At 36.5% G+C, this 25,580-nt stretch overlaps 1 protein-coding gene across 1 annotated transcript in view; it reads right to left on the bottom strand.

Moving 5' to 3' along the window:
- CAMKMT (calmodulin-lysine N-methyltransferase) overlaps positions 1-25,580 on the bottom strand; it is a 243,312-nt gene that overhangs the window by 31,574 nt on the left and 186,158 nt on the right. The window contains exons 4-7 of the mRNA XM_068400366.1: positions 15,170-15,230; positions 12,118-12,172; positions 11,002-11,065; positions 5,766-5,832 (exon numbers count right to left, since the gene is read on the bottom strand). Of these exons, the coding sequence (XP_068256467.1) occupies positions 5,766-5,832; positions 11,002-11,065; positions 12,118-12,172; positions 15,170-15,230 (247 nt within the window). The remainder of the gene's footprint in view (positions 1-5,765; positions 5,833-11,001; positions 11,066-12,117; positions 12,173-15,169; positions 15,231-25,580) is intronic.

The raw sequence follows: 25,580 nt of genomic DNA, 5'->3' as shown, positions 1-25,580 counted from the left end.
ATGTAAATGTTAGCTAAAAAGATGGATACACAAAAGAGCATAGGAATAAAACAAATAATCTTCGATTCTAACACCTCGTGGACATTTTCCTTTAAAGCCCTGGGAAGAAAGATGTAAGTTTTCTCATATCAGTGATCTCCACCTAGTCTTTCTGTCCAGTCCAAGGGAGTACAAGAGGAATAGTTTTACCGAAAGCACGTTTTTTAAGCTGAGACCATCATAAAACAGCCAAAGATTTGAGCAAGAATTATTTAAAATAATGCAGTGCTATACTTTTACCTAGCACCTAGCTTTTCTCCGTGTTCTTCCAAACACACAGAAATTTCTTTACAAAGCTTGCTAACTTTTCAGTTTTTTCTCTTTATATATTTTTATCTGGTCACATAAAGAAGACAGAGAAAACTACAATGCAATTTAAAATAAATTGCAGCTTTATTAAGTCAACACAGCTGCATGAAATACACAAATAGGAGAGGCTTGGAAGTTGGTGAAAGTCGGCTGGTATGGCCAAATGGTAAAGAAGGTTATTAGAAACAAGATGTCATTCCTCCAAAAGTTGAAGGCACACTGAAACAAAGAATGGATCACAAACTTGGAAAATTAAATAACATAATAAAATTAGGCAGGCCAAAAATGAGTGTACTCTTTCTTTTGTTCTAAATCTTCCTGCCAACTGATAATCAGGATATAGAATGAGCACTCACAGAGGATAACAACATTTCAGAGAGGTGAAATTAATTCTTTACATCAGCGTTCACTGAAGAAGAAACTGAAGACAATGTCACCACAGAAGCCCTTTTTGATATGTCTTCTGTGAAAGGAAGTCCTACTTTCTAAACCTTGAGCTCTTCAAAGGTGTCAACAAGTATTTAGATAAGGGTGATCTGGGTAACACAGGCTGCTTCTGATTCCAAAAGGCTATTGGCAAAGACCCTCATGAACAATATTTAAGGAAAGCAGACAGCCACTGGAGAAGAGTCCTGGCATGGCCAAACAACAGAACAAAAGATGGGGAACCGGGTAGTAGTAAATGGTCCATTCTCACAATGGAGGGAGATAATCAGTGGAGTTCCCCTGTGACCTGTTCTATTCAACATGTTTACAAGAGATGAGCACTGAAGTGGCAAAATTTGCTGATGTTAAGAAGTTATTCAAGTTAGTAAGGAAAAGAGCAGGCTGTGAAGAATTGCAGAAGGATGAAACTGAGTAATTGGACAATAAAATGACAGATGAAATTCAGTGTGGATAAATGAAAAGAGCACAACAGGAAAAACAATTCTAGCTTGATAAAAGAACATGAAGGTCTCCAAACTGACCACCACTGGAAAGCTCCTGATGTTGTGACAGACAGTGTCATGAAAATATCAGCTCAGTGCTCAACTGCAGTCAAAAAAGCAAATCACTGTTAGACATTTTTAGAAGAGGAACAGAAGGCATAATTATTCCACTACATATATCTATCATTTATGGACACTTTGAATGCAGTACTGATCACCCTCATCTGAAAATGAGTAGTATGAAACTGCAAAAGATATAGAGAGCAGGGCAAGTATGATCAGAGGTATGGAACGGTTTCCACCTGAGTTGAGTTTTCTGTGATAGAGAGCTACAAATTCACAATGGGCATGAACAGACATTGTTTCTTCCCACACATACATAAAGCGATCAAATTAGAGCAGAGACCAGGAGCCTTTTCTTTCTAACCAAAGAGCAGGAAATGTTCCTTTTGGCAGCTTCCTCCTTGCCAATAGATGCTGTCATGCAAGAGTGTTACATCAGGAGACTGGAAAAGTAGTTGGACGAAAGGGATTCCTTTAGGGTTGCTAAGCTGACAAACACAACAAGTTCAATAAATATGTTTTCAAAAAGTTTGAATTTAGCAACACTCAGGCCATTTGGATGAATGAAAACAGAGAGAGTGTCTTTATTAAGACTGTCCTACATTGATGGAACCTGTTACATGACCAGTTGAAATCAGTAAAGTTAGAAACTTGGCATATTTGAAGAACATTGCAGTAAGATAAAATATTCACACATTGGCAGTTACAGAGAAAGAGGTAATTAACGTTTAAGGAGAAGGAATTGTCTTTTTTGGTCACATGGTCATTCATTCTTGATGTGGGTTCTAATGTTGCCTATAGAATGAACAAAGAGTATACGATACATTATTACTAATCAAATCAAAGGGTGCATCACGCCAAAAGCATTTCTCTCACTGACCTGATGTTATGTGTACTTCTATACACTCTTATGTGGAATGTAATCTCTCTGAGGCAACTCTTAGCAAAACAATAAATAGACTTGTCCAGAGCTAAAACTCACAGGTCCCATATCAGCAATAAGTATACAAATTTTGTTTTTAACAGATTTGGCCTTCTCCAACACAGGAATCTGATGGATGAACAAATTTCCAGGTAGGTAAGACAGACAGAGCCTGTTAACCTTTAGAATATACTGCAAGCCTTCCTCTTAGATAAAGCTTTTCCATTATGACATTTGTAATAACAACAATTTTTCAAAATTCTACTACCCAAGGAAGATTTCCACATTAAAATAAAGAGAAAAAAAAGAGCAGAGATTCCTTGACTGTGTTATTGCTAATTTAATCATTGGTGGACACGTTCAAAACAATGATATAATGCATGTCAAACTAATAACAGTTGATGGTACTATCAGGATAACTCATATGCTAAGTTATGAGGTAAACAACATGATTCATGGATAATCTCTGAACTGCGAAAAAAATAAAATCATCAAACCCATACACGGTATTAATAATTCACCTTACTATGGCAAGTCATTATTAGTAACTTGGTGGCATTACTGTACTGATTTCCAGTAAGTATAAGCAAGAAATTCTGAACATATTCATGGAAGCTAAAAATAAAAAGAACTGTATATTCACTGCTGAAGTAAACTGTTTACTAAGTATCTATTTTTACATTATAACACATAATACGACAAACTGCCAGTTTGGCTTACATTACTGTACTTTTAAACAATAATCAAGAGTTGGCAGAGACCTAGATAAGTGCTCATTTACTGCATTTTGTATAAATCTAAATAAATAACTGTATGGCAGGTTGTCCTAATCTAACTTCTCTTGGCTGATACTGGATTGTTCCTTTTTGCGCCATACTTTTTTGGCATATTTTCCAAGTCTAGACTTAAATGTCTGGAACAGTTAGAAACTGACTCTCATACTGATAATTTCTGTTCTGTGTGCAAGAAAAAGAGTACCGAGATCCCGACATGAGATGAAGGTGTAGTGAGAAGGGCCTATTCTGAATTATCTTTTATATGGAAAGAATCTTGTAACTTTGCATTGGACACTGTGCAAAGTTGCCAGACTGGACACTGTTTAAATGATACGTTAGAGTGAGGAACATGCCTTCTCCAGATTCAATTAATGTTGCAGTAAGTCACTTAAATACATCACTGTATTCATTTGCCTGCAAGCTCTGATCAGCGTAAAGGATGTCACCTAATGTCACTTTGCATGCCAGTGTTGCATTCTTCCCTAGAAAACACTACATTTTCTCGTGGGTTTTTTCCCACCATTATCATTATATAACTAAGGTTTTCAGTTATAGGAAAAGTGAATCGGAGTTATGGTACTATTTCAGATTTTACATCGGCCTTTTAGTTTCTTCAAGGCCCTGAGAAGTGATCAAATAACTTTGTTACTGCCTTCATCACGTCATTACTGAATCTGAAGGACTGATCCATCCATTAGCACTTCTCAAATAACTAACCAAAGCATAACCTTAATTTTGACAGAAGAAATCAACTATTAATATGTATAAGAGAAATGCAAGATGATAATTATTTTGGAGATGAGAGAGTCATTTGAATACTAATTTTATAAAACTTAAGCTGTTACATCAAATCTGCAAAAGCAAAAGCCTTAAGAACATAGAACTAAAAATCAAATTATGTTTTTATTATAGTGAGCCTTATGTTTTGATATAGTACTTCACTTTATTTTGTAATTTAATTATTTTATTTATGCAAATAAGGCCCCAAATGTTATTGCACTCAAGAAGTTAAACACTTGACATTTTTACTCCTTAAAATGCAACATTTTATGATGTCTAGATATGTTTATTAATTAGTGATTATTAACACCCAGTAAACAACATCATGTCTTGTAAAAACACAATCTTTCTTCACAGCGTGAGGCTGAAATCTATTATTCACTGATTCCATATGCTGAAATACACTCAAATGATCACAAATGACCTTAAGCATTAGACAAATGTAAATGAGGACAGGGTAGCAAATGTGCTTTTGATTGATATCTAAAAGACCAGGTTTGAAGTCCTGACAAGGGATGAAATCTGAAATCTCATACAAAGTAGATGGCAACTGGAAATCTACAAAACCTAAGCTTCCGGATGGACATACCACACAGCCTCTCCTCGAAAGGGATGAGTGTCTGAGGGTGCTCACAAGAAGTGTTCAGCATGTTGAACCTGAAAGACCATTCCTGGGGCCCGTGTGGCCTTTGTCTACTTGGCAGGCACTTACTAGGGTGCAGAGATATATCTCTGAGTTATATGCACATATACCCTAATGAAGGCAGAACTCTAAGTGCTCACTTAAAAGAACTTCTCTACACAGAACGGCTACATAAGCATAGGAATAAATGGTGTGAATGATAGCCATTAAAATTGTACAGCTTTAACCCTCTATGTTAATAAGCTTATTCTGCTGTAACAGCTTGCCTTTCTCAGCCCTTTTTCATCTTTACTTTTGTCACTTTGAGAAGAACTGAGAGCCCTTCTGGAATGAGAATCATCAAAAAAAAAAAGAAGATTTAGACACACAAATAAGAGCCCACTATTTGCTCTAAGGTAGCCATCTCTAAGCACATTCTAATTTATAACCCTATACCACAAATATGAAGTACTTTACAATTTACTTTTTAAACACTACGAGAGACGAACACACTTCAAATTTTCAGGTGCTTCCAGGCCCTACTGTACCTGGAGATGCCTCAGTGAAACAGATAGTTAAACAGCTAACTTCATGGCATCTATTACAGGGTGGGCCAGGAAAGGCTCTGGAGACGATCTGAAACCAAATTCTCTGAACTTCTACACTGCTCACCCTCCGGAGCACGCCTTCAGGGCTAACTCAGAGACAACAGAGCTGGTGTACTTTGAGAAAAGCGCGAGGTGCTCCCTGCCCCACAGGACATAGTCAAGGAGAGTGGAGAAGGGCCCCAGCAAGCTGTGCCTGGCTCCCATGCTCCACATCTGCCCTTGCAGCAACAACACATGATACTGATTGCACAGACAGGATGACCAAAAAACCTTCCATGGATGCTCTGGCAACATCTGTCTCAGGGGCAAATGGGATTTGTTGCCACCCTGAATTCTCAGAGCTATTTAAAATGAAACCTGCCAGTGATTTAGGTACATTCATTCCAAGCCTCATATTCAGTACAATGGGTAATGGTTACTCTCAAGCAGCCAAATTTCCAACCATGCGATGAAACACAGCTTGAAGAGACATACTGTATGTTAAAAAAAAGGTAAAAGAGGTACTGTCACCAAGATTAATCATACTGTATTTTCTAGGCTAAAAAGCAATTAAATTTTTTTTTAATTAAACCATGACTCACCTACTTACATTGTATATACATCTGTGTCAGCATCAGTAATATAGGTTGCACTTCCACACTTCTGCATACATTTCACATTTACATTAAATGTACAATTACATGCAAGAATCTGTAAAAGAGTTTAGTAGAATCTTACCAGCTTGACACTTTCTGAGCCTTAAATACTCCTGCACCTTGGTTTCTTGTGATGATGTCACTTACATCTGTAGCATATTTGTTAAGAATTTTCTACAAAATTAGAGCAGTAATAAAAATAATAAAAAATACTTTTTTCTATTGTTAATACTGTCATAATGTCTTTTATCTGTTTGGTCTTCTTTAATGTGTGCTAAGAGTCAGTCTTTTTTCAGAAGCATACATTTTACATTGCTACTCCAGCACATCAGCCACTTGTCTATGCAGCAACTTGCTCTTGTTGCCTACCTCTATTTACTGTTTCATTTAAGAAATTGCTAGCCTGGTAGCTATAGAGGGAACTGCAAAAGACTTCCCATACCTTATATACATTTAAAGGCAACTATCAATTACAAATATAAGAATTATAACCATGGTGAACAGAAATTTTTTAGCACGGTCGCTTAATGTCCAGTTTAGTTTGTGCTGCTTTTGACTGTATCACCAGATCACAGTGCTGAGATTTTGGAGGCTTATGGGTTTTAAGTACCTGCCCTGCCACAGGACACATACCTTTGTTCCTGGCTTTGTCTCGGTGAAATCCAACACACCATGGGAGCACCTTAACCTATAGGCAATGGAGCTTCTAGTCCATTTGCTTTCTTGAGAATTATTTGGAACCGCCGCAAAAGATAGCCCAAAGTAATAAATGCCTTTTCTTCCCCACAGGCACCACAACAGTGCCTCAGCCTCGTGTCCCAGTGCCTCAGCCTCATGTCTCAGCTTCTTTCAGTTTGGAAAATCAGGTCACAAATTTGGGTAGCCATTCAGGCAGGCCAAAGCAAGGGCTGTCAATGAAAAGTTTCAAGGGAAGCTGTGCCCAGTCATCTATGCCTAGAAACGTAAGCTTCATAATCAATCATTTGTGGTTAGTGAGAAGCCATCAGAAGGAAAAGGTGTAGCAAGCAACAGAAAACTATGAGAATACTAAATGTCACCCAGTGTGAATCCATACATATTTGAATGATTCACTTTGAAACATAAAAAATGATCTTAAGCAGATATTTTTGGTAAAGATGTCAATGATCATTCTTTCGTACTTAAGGTACAGGAAATCTGATGCTAATTAGGAGGATGTTTCTAGGTACACAAAATATGCTGAATTCTTTGCAAGTGCTCTTATAAGAAAACCGGACACTAGTGTCAGGTTAATTTAAAATATTACTGATGTATCTTTTTATTTGCTTTGCTGAAATCACATAATTGGCTATTTAAGAAAAGTTATTTTAGGAAAGCCTCTATCCAAACAATGTAAAAGAAAAGACAACTGCTATTTCGTGAAGGCAAAAACTGGAAATGGAATGACAGAAAACTGGTTTAAACAAATCTCTGTAGTTTGGACATGCCTTTTAAATCTTTTCCACGATATGCAATGAGAAGTAGTAATGAATGATCTATACCTGTGAAGCAAAACGAAAGCATCAATAATTCCATAAGCAAAGCATGCTATTTTGAAGTGAGGCAGAAGTAACATTGTTGATAAATTAGTTACACTGCACTTAAATTATATAACTGAGCGAAACTATTAATAATTGTTGTAAACATATTAACACTAGCTTTTTTAAATAATTTGTGAGCCCATGTCTTCAGGCATTCAGGCTGAACATGTCCTTTCTAATCTAAATTTCCCAGGACTGTTGGAAGATCCATACACTATATTTTAATGGCCATTACAGTGCACTGCAACAATGTTTTGTATTATTGATGCTTTCAGACAGTAGTTCAAGTCACTAGTGCATGGTGTGAAACAGAGCTAAGGCAGAAGGTACATAGCCTCTCTGAAACAGGAGACAATTTTTACTAAAAATGAACCTCATCCTTGGATTTTGACAAGTTGAACCGAGTATAGATGCTTCCAGTGTTCTGGGGAAATATAATCTGATGTTCATGACTGACTATGTCACAGATATTACCTACATTGGAAAATTTTTATCTGAATGCATATCACCCAAAATTACAAAGAGGGATGAATCTGATAATTTTGCCTATGTATATTTTTATTATTCACTTGAAATATCTATATTTTTCTTTTCAATACTTTCTTTATTTAAATGATCCTGAAAGAACTTAGATAAAGCACACTAAACCAACAATAAAGTTTTGAACAAAGCTGAAAAAGCAGTAACATCTGTCTTTATTTTATTGATTTTGTAATATAAATGATCTGTTAATCAATTAAAATCTGTCCATGATAAGGAAAAGGACTAAGTTAGAGCGAAGTCTTTTAAATGGACTAGTCACTCAAATCATATCCTTTTAAAAACCTCCACAAACCTCATGCATAAGACCATTGATTAGTATAAAATATTGCTATATATTTCACAGTGAAATGGCTAAAATCACAACCATGATTTGAGATTAACATATTCGTAAATTGTTTTAATTTGTAGCATTTCAATAACATATCCCAATATAGATATTGAAAACATACATAGTGCATACTTCATGTGCCCATATGAAATGGAGAATAACATGAAGAATGTCAAAAATTAAAAGAAAAATCAAATCCTCAAAAGCTAGAGACTTCACAAAGCAAAGCTGTTAGTTACGCTCACTGAATAGCGATAACAACAACAAAACCAACAATAATTATGATGATGATGATAATACAAAAGCAGATTCTCAGATGCAATGCACTATTGCCAGGTCGATTTTCAATTACATTTCACTGATGTATTCATTTGTTTCTTAATGTGCTCATCTTGCCCATTAAGAATAATTAGCAGGCTTGCTCGGTGATTTCCTGGCTTCTGACAGTGATTTTTTTTCTTTCTTGTTGACAACCATTTTTACTTTTTGGAAAGTAATTTTTGGATATTATAGTATGACTGGCATGTAATTTAAGCTTCCTAAGAAATTTAAAGGGAAGATGTAAACAGTAATTTTTAAACAAGATTATTTTAATCTATAATACCTACATATAAAGCACAATACTAGGCATTAACTGTTCCTGAAGAGCAGAATCTAGAAAAGAAAACGGTATTTTATCCCACATTAATTTAATTTGGTATGCTAAACAATTAAAAAATACCATCAGCAATTATAAAAATTAGCAGAAATACATCATTTGTAGTCTGTGGCACTTGGGGTCAAATACTATTTCCAATTACACTAAAAATTCTTACTGATTTCAGTGAGTCTGGTGTGGCTGAAACAGACCTAAATTTAGCCTAAACTTCTGTTATAGATACTTGCTACAGAAAAGAATGCAAAAGAAAATTACCATAAGACATCATAAAATTACTACCGAAGTCTATAAAACACATAAAATGCAACATAAATTTTATTACGTGCACTTTTAAGAATACATTCCACCCACACTGTAAAGTTCTTAGTCTGCTGCACTTTGGCACCCTGCTAATATTAAGCCCATTGTAAAATCCAACACAATAAAAGCACTTTGAATGCGGAGCCTTCAGAGCACCAAATGTTAAAAAAGAAAAATAAATTCCTGTTAGAGCCTTCCACCAATTGCTTCTCTGAAAGGGATTCACTGAGTGAATACAGATGAAGACCTTGTGTAAGACTTCTGAAAATAAAAGATATTTCTAAAATATATTGTGAAAAACTAAGGTGTGCTAACTAGATGACATTAACAGTATCTTTTTCAGCAATAAAACCACTTTGATTTGTTTAATTCCAGAGACTGAGTGAATACTTTTAGCACTCGCCAATTTTCCTTGCTGTAGAAGACTTCTAAATTTCAACAAAGTTCAGGTATGTTTATGAAATCTGCTATGCAAGATATTTGCTGACTTGATGATTACTGAGCTCACTTGAAGCTTTCTGTGGGTAAAATGACCTTTTGTTAAATACCTGTGCTTCTATAAAACACCAGTTTGTTTTGTGAGGCTAGTTTTGAAACACTTTTTTTCTCCCACATTTTTTATCTTCATAATGACATAGAAGAAAGATTGGAAGAGCTGATGCTGATTAAAATACACAGAATAATGAATACTTCCTTCTCAAGACGTGAGTATAACAAACTAGAATTTAACAAAATAAGAATCCCCAGAACACAACTGAGAACTTGCATTTACACGAAAAAGGAGACTTTTATAAGGCTTCCTTCAAGTTTTAAAAGATATGATGCAGGATTGGCTGTTTTTTCCATGAAATTGTTAGTGTAAGCAATTATAGTTACCTCAGTTATGTCCGAAAAAGTCTTTTTAAAGGTAGTAGCTAATATTATTGCACTGCAATGTCTCCTGTTTTAACAATCACCAGCAACTGCAATTTTTTTAAACCACAAATTAGTTTAACTTTTTTTTTTCACTAAGTACTCATTATGTTAGCTCTCAAATAAATACAAAACTCAAATCTAAATAATTCTGATGATGCAGTGGTCAAAATCTGAAAAACTAGTCTGCCTTAAAATGCAAATGGAAAGATTAGCAAGGAACAAAAGCAAATAGATATCTTCCTTTTTTTCGTCTCAATTTCTAAGGGCTATTAGTATTCACTGTATATATCTGCTCTTGTTCTGTGCTGATATTTAATGTGGCCACAAATTATGCTCACTCATTCTCTCTCTTAGTCAAAGTCCAGTTCAATTTTCTGAACTATGTGTTCATATTAGAAGGGCATAATAGCAATTTATTCTAATATAAGAAAAACAATAAAATACTTTCTACAAGTGACAGAGGAGTTTTGCCATCTTTCATCAAGAGAAATAATGATAAATTGATAACTGATTAAGCACACTAAATGGGTAATTTGTAGGCAGTTATAATTTAGCAGCAACAATGAAACCATGCATTTCAAAAGACACTGTAAAAGCTACGACAATATACAAATATTGGGTATATTTTAAGAGGCTAGTATCCAAAAGTAAAAAAAAAAAATCTAGTTCTGCAAAACGAATACATGAAGGGGAGCTAATGATTTGATTCACTGCTACACCTCCTGTAACGTGCAGCAGACACACAAGGAGCCTTTCAGCACTCAACCGTAAAACAATATTTACTACTGTACTTTCTCTATACCAATACGTACATTTTTAATTAAAGAAGAAAACGTGGCATTTATTGTGGGAGAAGCTGTAGCTCTGTTCAAGATATTCTACATCTATTTTTTAATTACTTATGTGGGGACTTTTTCTTAATATACCCCTTGCTGCCTGTCTTTATATCAATTGTTACTCAGCCAGTAAAAAGGAACAAGCACAACAAACCAGTTTTCTATCTGAATAAGGATACTTTTGATGGCCTTTTCATTTCCATCAGTTAACAGAACTTCTTTGACATCTGCAGAAATAGCAACCTGAAAAAAAAGAGCACAGCAAACAATGAGCAAATATGCTTGTCTGTGTGGAAGTGAAGACAGGAGTGACAAGCCTTCAGTATCATGCTTCCTCACCTATTTCTCTGTAACAATCTTCAATCTTTTTTCATTTTATGTCTGCATTATTTTAATCATTCAATCAAATCAGTCAATACTTTTATCATTCCATTTGCGGGAGCCTCTATCTTGCTATCATTCTGTTCCGTAATTGCATTGTGACAGCGGATGATGGTATTCTGAGAGGCTTTCATTTGCGGGCTTCTGTTTATCTAGTAGAGCCATCATACAAGGCTGTCACTCTGCCTTTCAGCTTGCTTCTGTCTGACTGCCTGATGCCCTTCATATAACTTTGCATTGCAGGCAGATGGCTTTGTAAGGGTAATTTTTTTGTGAGCTTTGACATGCTCGCACATTGGGCTGTAACCTCGACACATTGTATAAGAGCGACAGGTTTGTCAAATGCCAATCAGTGTAACAATATGCTTTTATTTGTAGAGACATAAAAACTTGTCTAATGCACTGCACTGCTACATAATATCTCCTGAATACATGACTCAGAACCCAGAGAATGGTGAACGACTCTCCTGAATGGCCAATCTAATTCAAAAGAATCTAATTACCGAGAGCTCTGGATCATGTTTGTTGGTGTAATAATGCAGGCAAAACATTAGCAGCTATATCATGGTGCTCCAACTGTGATTCGCCAGGCTATTCCTGTATCTTAGCAAATGGGACTATAATCTGAAAAAAAAAAAAGCTTTGGCTATGGCAATGAAAGACAGACCGTACGTGGCCTGGAATGTCACAACAAGAGATATTGACTACACGGAGGTAAAATGTTTCTGCTCATCGAGGCAACCATAAAATCAATATGATACGAAAGCAAGTCAATCTAGAAGGTCTCTCAAGACTCTGCAGCTTGACCACAGCTGAGGCTGTTGACAGTTCTCTGACCCAGCAGTTGGAGGCACTGGAACATTTTTCCTTTTGTTTCTTCCTCTGAATGGGACTGGAATTGAGAAAAGACCTACCATGAGCCCAGCCAAGCATGTCATGCCACCCCCTAGCTCACACACAGCAAGGTCCCTGAAAGAGAGAAAGGAAATGGTAGAACCCATACAAATTAGATGAAAATGGTCAGAGAGACATATATGTTACAAGAACAAATTGCCATCTGCAGTAAGAACTGAGCTACCAGGAAGTTGCAGAGACATGACTAGGCTACCTCATGTCGTTTTGCATTTTAAAAATAATTATGAAATAGAAAAGTCACAAAGCAGGCAAATCAGTGGGGGTTCCCTCATTAGTGTTCAGTGCAACATTACCACCGCTGAGCTGAAAAATCTGAGAAGGTTCCCTTTTTTCCCTTGTCAATGGCTCTGTCTTTTAGAACTAAACTAGCTAGAGTAGCGAAAGATAATTGTTAGGAAAGGATAACAATGTTAATCCACATTCATTCTTGCAAAAACAGTTAGAGAAGTAAGTGGGGAAATTAATATTATTTATATATCTCTCCATATAGTTATGTCTAAAAGCCTTTTTATATTAAAAAGAGAGAAGTTTTAAAACAAGCCATATGCCACAAAAGAATTACACATGAAGAAATCCGATCCTTCAATTAGCACTTAAAACTGCAAGTGACCTACAAACAATGCTGTTATGAACAACGATGGGGACAGCAAACAGTTAAGCCACAGAAAACTAAACTAAGTTAGTGTCAAGAACCTAAACTGAGCCTGAGCAGAGGGTTGAATACATGGTCTAAAAGGCTGCTTTTAACTTAGACCACACTGCGCTGTTATTAAGGTGTGCATGTGAAATATAATTTGGGGCAGAGAGCGTGCCGGATGGGAGTTTGCAGGGGGAGCCATAAAGAACGTCCTCCAGAGCCATGGCCTGCCCCAGGAGGGGAGGAGGAGGGATGCTGACCCCGCGCCGAAACTGCGTCTGGGGCAAGGCCGGGCCTCGGTTTAGGAACATGCTGCTTTACAGCTAAGTCTGCGGCAACTGTTACAGCTGGCAGAAATGTTCCCATTGAGACATTTTTGACAGGCAGAAAATGGAATTTCAGCTAGACAGATATTTTTTTTTTGGTGCACCTTTTCTTCTCCCCTAAAATACCAACATTTGAAAATCTATTTTTACGTGAAAGTATTACCTCCCTACTCACTCGACACTGATATTTAGGAAGAGCATCTAGGATGCCGCATCAGTATCAGTATAGAGATGCTGATATTTTGTTCACCAATGCCAGCAGACTAGGCTGTATGGCTGTATACTAGTGCTCGCTGTCTGGATGGCATAGATATATTTTTCTTAGACTCCACAAATTTTATTTGAAAAAAGTCTAGTTGTCCTATTTAATGGAAATGAGACAAAAGGCAGACATAGTTCAGAGGAACAAGCTGCACACAAACCCAATGAGAATATAAAACAGGTGGGAAATTTGCAGTTTGCGGTTTAAATAGAATGATTACAGGTTTTTCCTCACATAAGTATTTTTCTAAACCATATGTCATATATATTAAAAGTATATACATATGGTTATATATATAAAATTTACAAGACAATTAATCCTTTATAAGAGTCATGCTTATTGAAGTAAACACAGGAAGTATCTAGTGTGGGGTTTTTAGTGCATTTTGAACCAAATTTGTATGTAGATAATATACAAACATATACGTACACACATATACACATACACATTTATGCATATAAATAATTGATTTCAGTGCAAAGTTCCCTTATTAGTAAATTTTAAAAATCGTATCTGTCTCTCAGTCAATATTTAGTGACATTTATCAACAAGAATTAAAATCTGAAACTCTACTCTGAGCATACTGTTGAGAGGGCATAATCCTGAGAAATCAGGATGTGAAACTGCCTGTCTCCTCCATGGAAGTTTGACTGATCACTGTCTCCGAGTATCCAGGCTTGCACACCCAAACTAGGAAAACACTCTTTTAATGAGCAGCACAGGGAGGTTTGCTGGGAAGAGCCTCTGAGAACAAGCAGGGTGTACGAGCCATGGCGTGGGGCCGGATGGCAAAGTGCTACAGGGGCAGCACTACAGCAGCAAAATCACACAACGCAGTGCCCAGCTAAACTCGGAGGAAGGAGCAGCGGCTGCCAGATCAGATGTGTTAGCTGCCTCCTCTAATGCGGTGGGCTTCGTTCAGGTGGCGGACAGAGTAGAGATGAGGCTTTACGAACCAGGGCATGCTTTGGTGCCAGGTCTTTGTTTTCAGACAGGAGTCTGAGCAAGCTGCAGGAACCAGCTCACAGCTGATACCCTTTCAGCTTTGGTACAAGGGGCAGGGACTTACAGCTTGGTCTTCTCTATTTTACCAACACCATATGTACACAGATTGAGGGATTTTGTATACTCCAAGCTGGTTTACTTCGTATTAGCCTTGCACCTCTGAACACAATTTATGTCTGCAAATGCATTGTTAGAATGGCTTTTCTTGCACCCCATTCATCCTCTGGACAATGAAACTTCAAGGACTTCCAAGAGGAAGGCTCTATACTCAAGGGAAAAGAGAGAGGATGCAGGGTGGATTTTATTTTTAGGTGTTCCTATTGGAGCCTTGACAACTGTCTTCTACAACTTTAGAAAATGTGAAAAAATCAAAACCGAATAAAAGTGTAGGATGTCGCAAAAGTGTTTCACAACACTTAAATACAGGTGCAAATTCCTCCATCGCTACATGCAGTGATTATTATGTATTTTATCAGGTAATATTTTGCTTGCTTTTGCAACAGATGTCAGTTTAAAGAATGTCTTTTATTTTTCCTGACCTTCACAATCAGTACTGATCGATTGGAGCTTCACTTTTGTTTCCCAAAAATCAAAGTGAAATAAAACGCCTTGAGTGGAAATCAAAAGTCTTTGACATATAGCAGAAAGCTTGCTGTGCAATATTAGTACCCAAAGGCGGCTCAGAATTCTTTGTTAAGAGCAACATGGTTTCACCTTGAACATTTTAAATTTAATCTGAAGACTTAAATCATAGCAATCTACCATGCAGATACAATAAAACTAACAGATTGGAAAAGATCTTTTTATGTTTAACTCTGTACCTGAACATTTCATTGTGCTTTAGGCAGTAGTAAGCCAGCACTTCTTCAGATGGCCAGAGACCTATAAAACAAAGATATTCGCCTTATTAGAACAGACTTTTTTTTGGTCTAAAATAATATTTGAATACATATTACCACTTGCAGACCTCTACCAACTGTTTCATTTTCTAAATTTGCCATAGTACCATGCAATACAGAAACAAATAAGACTTTTAATGGAAGACTTCTGATTTAAGCATTGGAACTGAATATTTCATAGATTTCATCCTGACTAATGAAATTTACTTTAGATACACGCACACACACATACGCATATATCTATACATATACGTACAATTGTCAAGACTTTAAAAGTTATATAAAATTTAATTCTATGAAACTTCTGACATTTGGGCATTCACATGAACATCAAACTGTTTGGACTGGGCCAGACGCGAGGCCCACCTTGCCTTGTAGCCTGTTTCTAACAGTGGACAGGAGCCCCCTCATTTTTCATTAGCTGTCCTCTACAGTAATTTCATTTCTTCCCAGTTTCTTTTTATTTAGCTCCTTTTCTCTTAGGTTTTGTTATGCCAGGCATCAGTCTGCCTGTAAGGGACACTGACCAGCAAAACATGCTAAGGACAAGTACAGGACTAGGGCAATAACGCAGTGTGATTTCTAGTTGTGGCTCAAGAAGTTCCTGAGAAGGAGAAGAGATACAAGTGGTAAGTTCTCTTTACCAGTCACCAAAGGATTTTTCTAATTGTTCTGTGGACTGTGGTAAACTTTCCACAGCTGCAGTGTCCTGAGGCAGGAAGCGCCACGGTTTTACCATACTGTATAAAGAAACATCTCCTCTCTCTTATTTTGTGTTGCCTCCCTGTCATTTTCATTTGAGGTCCTCTAGTTCTCATATGGGAATAGACAGGAGCAATCACACGTCCAAGCTTCCATCATAAAACTTAACACTGGTCATTGTCAACAGTGGCAAATACTCAGAGGCATCCATACAAATTTACCCCTTCAACACCATTCACTCATGAAACTCTCTGTTTGTCAGACCAGTTTCCCACCTCACTTGAACATCTAACTGAAGCTCTGTGGCCCACGGAGAGGGCAGCACAGGTCCTGCGTGGCTTGCACACTCTCCTGCAGGCACCAGTCTCCATTGCTGGAGGGAGCCTGGGGAAAACAGACTCGTATTCAAGCACTTGAGGTAGGTTCCCAAAGTTAAGGGAGGATGAATCAAAGGCATATGCGACTAAATTACGGTTGTATGTGTTTTCCATCTGTTGTTGCTTAGCAATGAGAAAACACACTTACATGTCTATCCACAGGTAAAAACCCGGGTTAACCTCCCCCTACAATACACAGCATTATGAATTAACATGGCAGATACTTAATATTATGAACTACAGACACTTCAACAGTTTCAGCAAACTTAAAAACAGTCATGTGGGAGCATCATTTAGATGTTTCTAGACAGGTAAACTGAATTCCATGCAGCTTACTATGTGTGTGGATCCTTTACACCATTTTTTATAATTTTTATTCTTGAGACTTTAAAAATGTCACAACATATTTAATAGAAGTAGAAGTTTGGGAGAAAAACTGTCTTGCTTTCAAATCACTTAGAGCCTGATTGTAACCATCAAGTATATAACTCTTCCTATCCGTACAGTAAGTATTCTGAACTACTCTTACTCATAGTGATAAATAATGAAAATTTATGAATGTGTTGTCTGCATGCAGATCAAGCAAAAGCCTAGACAGTATCTGGCCAAAACTTTGCCTTTAACTTCTGTATGACAAAGATCTTAAAGGTGAAAAAAAATAGAGTGACGATTCATATGTATGACAAAAACGCTAAACCAATATTGGTGTTTGTCCTGTTTACGACAGTTTAGGCTGATTAGATGTTTGCGAATATGCTATTTTGCTTAGACTTGCTAAGGGTTAAAATATAATATTCACACACGACTACCCATTCTTCAGTAAAACATACACAAAGAATTGTACAGGATTTTCCATCTCCCTTTTGAGCATTTCAATGCTTTTGAACATTGAAATATGCTAAAATGACAGATTTTGCAATAAATATAATAATGGTTTAAATATTTTTGTGTATAATATAAAGAATGTTTCAGTTTGCAGTGACTGGTGTATACTCAAGCAATAAAAGCTATTTTTAATATTTAGTGAAGACATGGCTAACTTAATACCATTTATAATACTTATTTCTCACTTACAAAAAAACCCCCACACCCACAAACACAAAAAATGTAAACCCTTTTATAGCAAACTTTTAGCCTAAGTGAGTTTTAAAAATACTTGTCAGTTGTGGCAAAACCCTTCAACATCTGAGTTTTCAGTACGCTCAGCCAAATGTCTCTCACTTTTCTACAGTTATTATCGAAAGGGCACTTTGAATGGTGTCACTAAATCTTTTATGAGGAGTCATTGTTCTTTCCCCTGCTACCATTACAATGTTGATACCGGCTGAAACTGCAGGTGTATCAGATAGATCTGTGCTGAGAGAAGGGTAGAGCACCTTTGGAAAGACAATGCTCTTCTTTAGGCAGATGCTAGCGATGCACACAACTCTCCTCCCCGCTCCTTTCCCCCATAGGGAAGGAAGTATCATCTCAGCAATGATCTAAGTGGCTGGCAGCTAAAGAAGCAGGAGTCAGGAGATCTTTCAAGAACACAGGTCTCAAGTGTGGAAGCACACGGTGCTTCCAGCTAAGCCAAGAAGCCAGAATACCTGCATTAATTTTAGTAAAAGGAAAAGCTTCTCGTGCTTGAACAGGCAGGTAAGCCTCTTTACCTTCAAAACAGGGATAAGCTTAAAGATCCGTGTGGAGGAGTTTGCATTCTATCTTCTTCCCCTTCACTCTGACCTACATTCACCAACACAATGACCTACATTTTGAAGTTGCAAGTGTAAGATAGTTCTGCTTCTGTTAGAAAACATGCAGCAATTCCTATGAGTTAACAACTACCACCAGGATGTGAAAAGCGTAATTTATTTCCTGCAAACATACATATGGATATGGATTAAGTTTCCCATGAACACACTTAAAATAATTCTTTCATATTTAAAATAAAATTATTGTATTATGAATTTGATTATAAGCCCATAACATCGGATGGGTACCTATTTGCATGTGCAATTACTTACACACGATAGTCAATTATTTACACATGTATAGGCAAAAGAATATCAAAAGGCCCCCAAATGGTGCTTGTATTTAGAAGGCTATAAATATACTACAAGTCCTAGACAGAGTGGCTAAAAATCTCACTGTACAAGGAAACAGAGAGAAACAAGAGTCACTTTTTTTTGCAAAAATAAATATTTTGCGACATTTCCTGGAGGTTTTAAAACTCTTTATCACCTTGATAACTATAATGTGAAAATGGAGAACAGTTACTAGACAACATCGGAATCTCTACTGAAACAAATAAAAAAATTAAGTTGTTTTGGTGTTTAAAGGAGAGCCTCAAGAAGGACTATGATTTGGCATGTCTGAAGATATGGGAAAGAGACAGTGCTGACAGAGCAACGCCTGCCCTCATTTCAACTCTTGGCAGGTATCCTTTCACCATGAGGATGGAGCAGGAGATCCACTACAAATGTGCCAGAAGAGCGATGATGTCTACAGCTTCGTGTTACTTACTACAGTAGCAGGGGTAGAAAAACATTATCACTAAACAGTACGATGATGGATGGAGAAATGCTACATATGCAGAGACATACCACATGCAGGCATTACTACAGCACTTATCACCATACCATCTCACCACAGTAATGGAGTCTACCTCACAAGAACTTGATGACATCATGAATTTCTATTGTCCCAGTTTTGCACATTAGGAACCACACTAGGAGACAGAGACAGATTAAGTTACTTAAACACACAGAATGAAATTATGGGAAGGCTAAGAAGAAAAACCTGAGTCATCCCAACACCTTGAAGTATGATATAACCAAAAAAGACACCCAAACTTTTCCTATAGAGGAACACTAACAAAAAATCACAATAATGCTAAGAACACACAAATTAAATTGGTTTTACTACTCTCATAGTGCTTGCTGATGGAAAGTGCCAGGTCCTGCTGCATTAGCCATGGCACAACGGTTTTTTAAAGCAACCTTCAACCCACGTGAACTAAATTATGCGTAGACAGCCTTCTGAGGATGTTTTGTTTCAACCATCAGGTGAAGCACCACTAGTCCAAAGCAACACAAAACCTGTGTTTCTTCTGCGTTGAATCTAAAAGTGCTGAATCCTGTATGATAGAACAGAAAATTTTCTACTAGAAATAAATTATCCAGTATTAAAAAAAAATTAAAAATTATTTTTTCTCCTCTGTGGCTTTTTACCACTTATTGTAAAGAACACTGTCACACATCTGGATAACAAATATTGAGGTCTGATGTGAAGTTCTTAAGGAACAGCATGCTATTAGAAAAGTCTCAGGACAGAGTGCTGAGAATTTTGAGATGTGTCTTTTTAAAGAAGGCATTTGATTATTGGAGCCATTATGTCTGCACACTGCTCCATAGGTACAAAGAAGTTGCAGTAGCTACTGATTACTTCAACTGGGATAATGCAAGATTAGTGGAACTCTGCTCTACTGCCTGCCAACACTACACACAAGAAACAAAGATGCAACTGGAGGTGACAGGTGAACCGTCCCTTGAAGCTCTGAGTAAGAGGTCTAAATCTGTCCTACAACTGCTTCACTTAATGCTAGGAGATCAAGAAGTTGCTTTCCAAACCAAGCCAAATGAAAGTTCTGTGGCTTTTTCCTAGCAATTCACATGGCCACATGTACAGATGTCTGATCTCAAAATTCAAATTTTGTCTTTTATTTGCACTATTAAACTATGAGATGTCTTCCTATTCATTTGAAGTTTCAAGTACATTTTGCACAATTCCTATCTTAACCGTCAAAAGCAAAGACAATTTAAATTTGAAAAGTCAGTCATTTTCCCCAGGTGAATATACTCAAAAAGATCATCTTTTTCTAGTATGTCCCAATTGTGAGCTACATAAAATCACCTTATTTGCTTTAATACTCATCAAAGCAGTAGGGAAAAAAGCATTATGGGCAAAGAGATGAATAATGTCTCAAAAGAAGTACCAACAATTGCACTGAGCAATGATGAATTGTTTTCTGACCCTAAGAAAAGTGTTTTTTATCCTTTCTGACACCAAGACACATTGTTGGTGAAAAGCAGAAATACCTTAGGCACCACAACAGACCATGCAGAGGTGTTCAATAAAGTACCTACCCAGAGTAGCAACTATTCCCCATCTCCTCTGCTAAAACACTGCAGAGTGGATGGAAAATCCCTCAAACTAAGACATCTACTGGAACAGGTTCTTCTAGGAATTTAACATAAGGAATTCTAGGAATTTAAAATAAGGTTCTTCCACCCTTACTGTAGCATCATTACTTTTTACAGTATGAAACCTTACTTTCTACTGACTATGCCTTAGATTCAAGTCACAAGGGAAGGTAAGTTTGACAATTTTATCCTGGTTAGTTTTTGTGTGGATCACCACCACTGTGCACAGCAAGAAGCACGGTACACCTGTTGAAGGTCCTGGAGAAGTAAGAGAGCAGGTAAAAATCAAGGTTCAACAGCACAGTAATTTGGAGAAAACTACAAAATTAGGCTCTAACCAATACTATGAGCCTTTCTGTCAGTGGAGCACTAAAATTCACTTCCAAGTCAAAGAAAAAAATTGAAATTATGAATAGCACAATTAAGACTAAGTACAAAGTGGATGTACAATGTACATCTGCCAAATGCACCTTGGTAGTAACATATAACATGGTTGTTCTAATTTGAGTAATTGCTTGAGTAAAGACTCCTTGTAATTAATCGTACTGCTGTAGTTAGTTAGTTTGCATGGATAGTTGTCAAAAATACTTCTAGCTCTCAACTTTCTTCAAACTCCATACCCTCAAGACCCTTTTTGATATAATTTTATCATAAAAAGAGTTGCTGAGTATAGACAGGAAGTAAAGATTTTATTTTCATTCACTTGTTCACACAGCATGCAAAATGTGACACAGATGAAAGGATAATCAGTAATCCAGGTTACCCAAGTTCTCACCTAAGGTGTATTGAATCTAAAAAAAATAAACATATGTAATAAGGCACTCTTACCACATATATTCAAATTTTTAGCTGCCATAAAATGCATGTATAGAAGAGTGGAAAGCTTCCATAGAAAATGACTTTCATAATAATCTAAAGACAAGTCTGGTCAGTTTAGTAAAATGAAGAAATAGACGGAATTGCTAAGTGAGAAAAAACCCACTGAAAACAACTCTTGTTACTTCTTTCTGTTTGCAGTAGTACACAAACCCACTATTTTCAAACTTACATCCTCAAGTTTAAGTTTACACTCATCTACAGCAGAAGAAGATAAAAGAGGAGTCATCGTCACGAAGTTGGCTGCAGATGTTGTGCCTGGAATTGTAAAACTATTTTCCTATAAAATTTAATTTCAGAGCAGATTTTCAAAAGGAGAACAGCTACAGAGTACAGTGCCCTTCTGGACATTTGATCACCTCAAGTGTCAACATAAGAGCTAACCTGTTCTGAAAGTCCAATTGTCTAATCTGAGGCTCTGCATTCTGAAATTTACCCCAAGTGTACTTGCAAGCGAGCAACTTCAGTGATAAATGCACACAGTGTAAAAAAAGAAAAGTACTTAATAGCCTTTACAGTAGCACCTTACACCCGAGCCCTGCTGCACCTGACTTTTGCACATGGCAAACCACCTTTTAAGTCCAGTGAAGAGGAGTAATTTCAGGCAGAGAGAATGGCTAGCTTACTTTTCCAGAACAGGAATGCTATAAGTGAGTTTGAAAAGGTACAAGAACACCAGAAGAAACAGAAGATCTAAAGAGAAACACATCTCACCACTTTTCCCTATGCACATACATTTTATAGAAACTCTTGTCTCTCTTTTCAATCTAAAGCAGAATTCATGATATTCAGATCACTGAAAAATATGTATAAGCACCGGCTGAGATCTTTAGCCTAGGCAAAAATGGCCTCAGCACTGTATCTCTCACTTTCTTTCACATTATTATTCATGACTATGACGGAAACATGATGGTCTGCAATCTGCAAATTTCTTTTAGAGCACAAACTTAAGAAGCGCAGTGGAGCTGATGTAGAAATACAGTAACAAGTCAAAGTTGTAAATGTACGCAGATCTCTTCCAAAAGAAAAATCGGCAAACTGTACAAATCTACTTGTATGATTGTCTTTAACATCCTTTTTTCAAACGAATGAATTTGATTGTGTTGTGTGGTAGGGTTTTTTTACCGAGTTTTCAAATAGTTATTAAAAATTAAACAACACTGGAACAAACCTTTTGTGATTATAGCCTTCATTCTCTTGCATAAAACTGGATCTATAAATTTATGTACCATTGTAGATGTAAATTACAAAATTTTATATTCAACTATATTAAAACATCTATTCCAAAAATGATTACCAGTTGTGAAAAGCAGACAGGCTTATCACTTGCTGTCAGTTGTTCATGTCTAGTTAAGCAATAATGTGCTAAAACTGCTCTTTTGTTTTGTGTAAGAATTTTGGCAATAGAAGAAATGAACACTCGTTTAATAAAAACTCAGGCTGCTTTTTGCTTTGATGGAGGAAGCAGCTGCCTGTTTTCATTTGCTGCAGAGCAGCAAAACCCATCAATATAATAAGCAGCTTAGATGCATCCATCCACAGCATCTGTAAGGATATAGGGCTATTCGCTCAAAACCAATCCTTGGTTTAATTTTAACAAAGATGTGTCTGACATATTTGAAAATGTATTATAATAGAGTGTTGAAATACTAACGTTTTCTCTTTTCTTTTTAAATACTTTTCACAAATTTTGAAAGGCAAGTATACATATTGGAATGATAGAAATGATAAAACAAATATTGCTACAGCAAACAGCAGAACTAGCCTAAAAATGCAAAGATGGAACATTAAGAGATGCCTTCTGGTTCACAGGCTCTCCTGTTTCTCGAAAATACAGAAAAATAGTATTTCAGTCTTTTCTATAAAGGGTTTTTTCACCATAACCAAGAGAAGAGAAAGATACTAGAAATAAGTATCACAGAAAAAAAAAACCTGCAAAGATCATAGATACATTATACAGCTATGCTTCCTGAGACACACTTTTCTTTCCCTCCCTCATGCTTTGTTAAAAGTAGATAGATAAATATTAATGCTCATTTCCAAAGATACTTATCAAATTGTTTTCTGCTATTGCCTGAAAGTAACATAATTTTTTACTAAGTTTCAGCAGTGTCAGTTTGTCCCAAGTGACAACTTCTAATTGCAATAAAAATTTTTAATTAAAAATTGAGTTATAGGACTTTCATATAAAATTACAAAAACAGGGAGAGAGAGATAAAAGACCATCTGAGATATAAACCACAAAACTATTTTCACTCTAAAAATGTGATATGGCACATTTACATTATTAAAAATTCTTAAGACATTATTATTATTTTAGTGCTGTTCGGCTTTCTAAGACCTTTCTAAGCTGAGCTTTCAGATGATTTGCACATTAACTGAGAAGTCAGATAATTCTTAATCCTCCTCTTTTTCAGATCCAATAACAGATAAGGGAGCATCTTAGCATGATCAACTAGCAATCTGCCTAGCCTGAGTGGTAGTACACCTGAATTTAGGATTAGTCATTGCGTTTTCATAATATCTGATTTAAATGAGCACTCATTCTGGGAAGTGTAGAAAAAGAATATTCAATGATATTTGAACTGTACTATTTAAATACGTAACAATAACTTTTGAGTGCATGCATATTTATTTGCTTCACAAACAAAAAGCTATATAGAAAGGAAGATTTTAGAGAACCATGTCCAGACAAATAGTTGGATAGTCCAATTAAATAACTGCTTTTTTGATCAGGATTCACGATAGCTTATAGGTATAATCAACCATATCTCAGCTGTAGCCTTGTATCTCTATCTAGCCAATTCCAATATCCTAATTTCACTTTTGTCTATAGATGAAGTGAGGAAACTAGGTGGTTTAGAGGGGTTTTTTGTGTGTTTTTTTCATAGGGTTTTGGGTTGCTTTGTTTTCTGGGTTTTGTTTTGTTTTATTTGATATTTTGTTTTGTGATTTATTTGTTTATATGATATCATCGATAGAGAAGGTAACAAACCTGTAAATTAACCCTGGTTACTAATATTGCTTATCTTCCTCGAATATTTCATACTGAACATGGAAGTTTGGGTAACTGATCTATGCACCCCTATGTAGTGTTCAAGATAAAGTGGAATTTATTTGGGGGATTCTGATTGTCTTCAGAAGTGGTGTCTAGAGCTTGGATTTCTCATGTTTGTGTGTTTGTTTTTTTCTCATCAAATTAACTAAACAAAGATGATACCTTTTTGGTCCTCGCAGCTTCTGATTCAGTATTTTTCTCCTTTTTCAAACTCTGCCGTTCTACATAGTTTACCCAACTATTAGAAAAGTATCTGCTCTGTGCTGCCAGGAGATGTTAATTGCATGCAAGTGGAAATAATAATTGTGTGCACAGTTCAGTTTGAAGGCTTTGGACCATCTCTCTCTAACAAAACAGTATATCTCAGTACTTGGAACTTCATATACCGGCAAAAGGTGATCACGCATCCTACATATTCTTAAATGAAATCGTTAGATCGCTATACTCAGTAAGCCTTGATTCTTCCTCTGGGATATCTTCAACTGGTGCTAAATGTGCTATTTTAAAAAGTCTGCACTACTGGTAACCATCTTGCAGCAGGTGCCCAAAATCTCCTTACATGACTAAACCTTGTTTTCATCTCTCACGTGTGATTAGATTTGTAATGAGTTCTTTAAGTGAGAACACTGCACAAGCATGAACCACTTTCAGACATCTCATCTATTTATATATCCACATGGATCTATGTTCCGTAAGAATTTAGACTTTAAGAGTTAAGGCAAATGCAATCATTTATAGTGAGGGAAAATATTTAAAGTTTTTTTCTGAAAGGCCAAGCACTGAACAAGCACGAAGATCCTTCAGATCCTTCCAGGTCAGGTTTGACATACATTCATAGAACAACACAAGAGAGCTTACACTACCATTGCTCATGGCTGGTTTTTGCCTGAATAGGTTTCAAGAACCATAGCTGTTGATGTGGCAATTTTCATGACCACTAAACACAACGAGCCAGATCTTCAGCTGGTATTATGTGGTATTATGCCAGTGTATCCCAGCTAATGAACCAGCCTTGAATTTGAAATATGCATGGTCTTTCTGAGAAACTAAGTAGCCTTTATTTTATTAGTATATGCTAGTAATACCACTTTGAATCATTTTGCAGAGTCAAATCCAAGGGTGTCCTTCCCAGGAAA

Source organism: Nyctibius grandis, chromosome 1 (genome assembly GCF_013368605.1).
Source record: "Nyctibius grandis isolate bNycGra1 chromosome 1, bNycGra1.pri, whole genome shotgun sequence".
In the NCBI taxonomy this organism is placed as follows: domain Eukaryota; kingdom Metazoa; phylum Chordata; class Aves; order Nyctibiiformes; family Nyctibiidae; genus Nyctibius; species Nyctibius grandis.
This window is presented reverse-complemented; position numbering and strand designations above follow the sequence as displayed.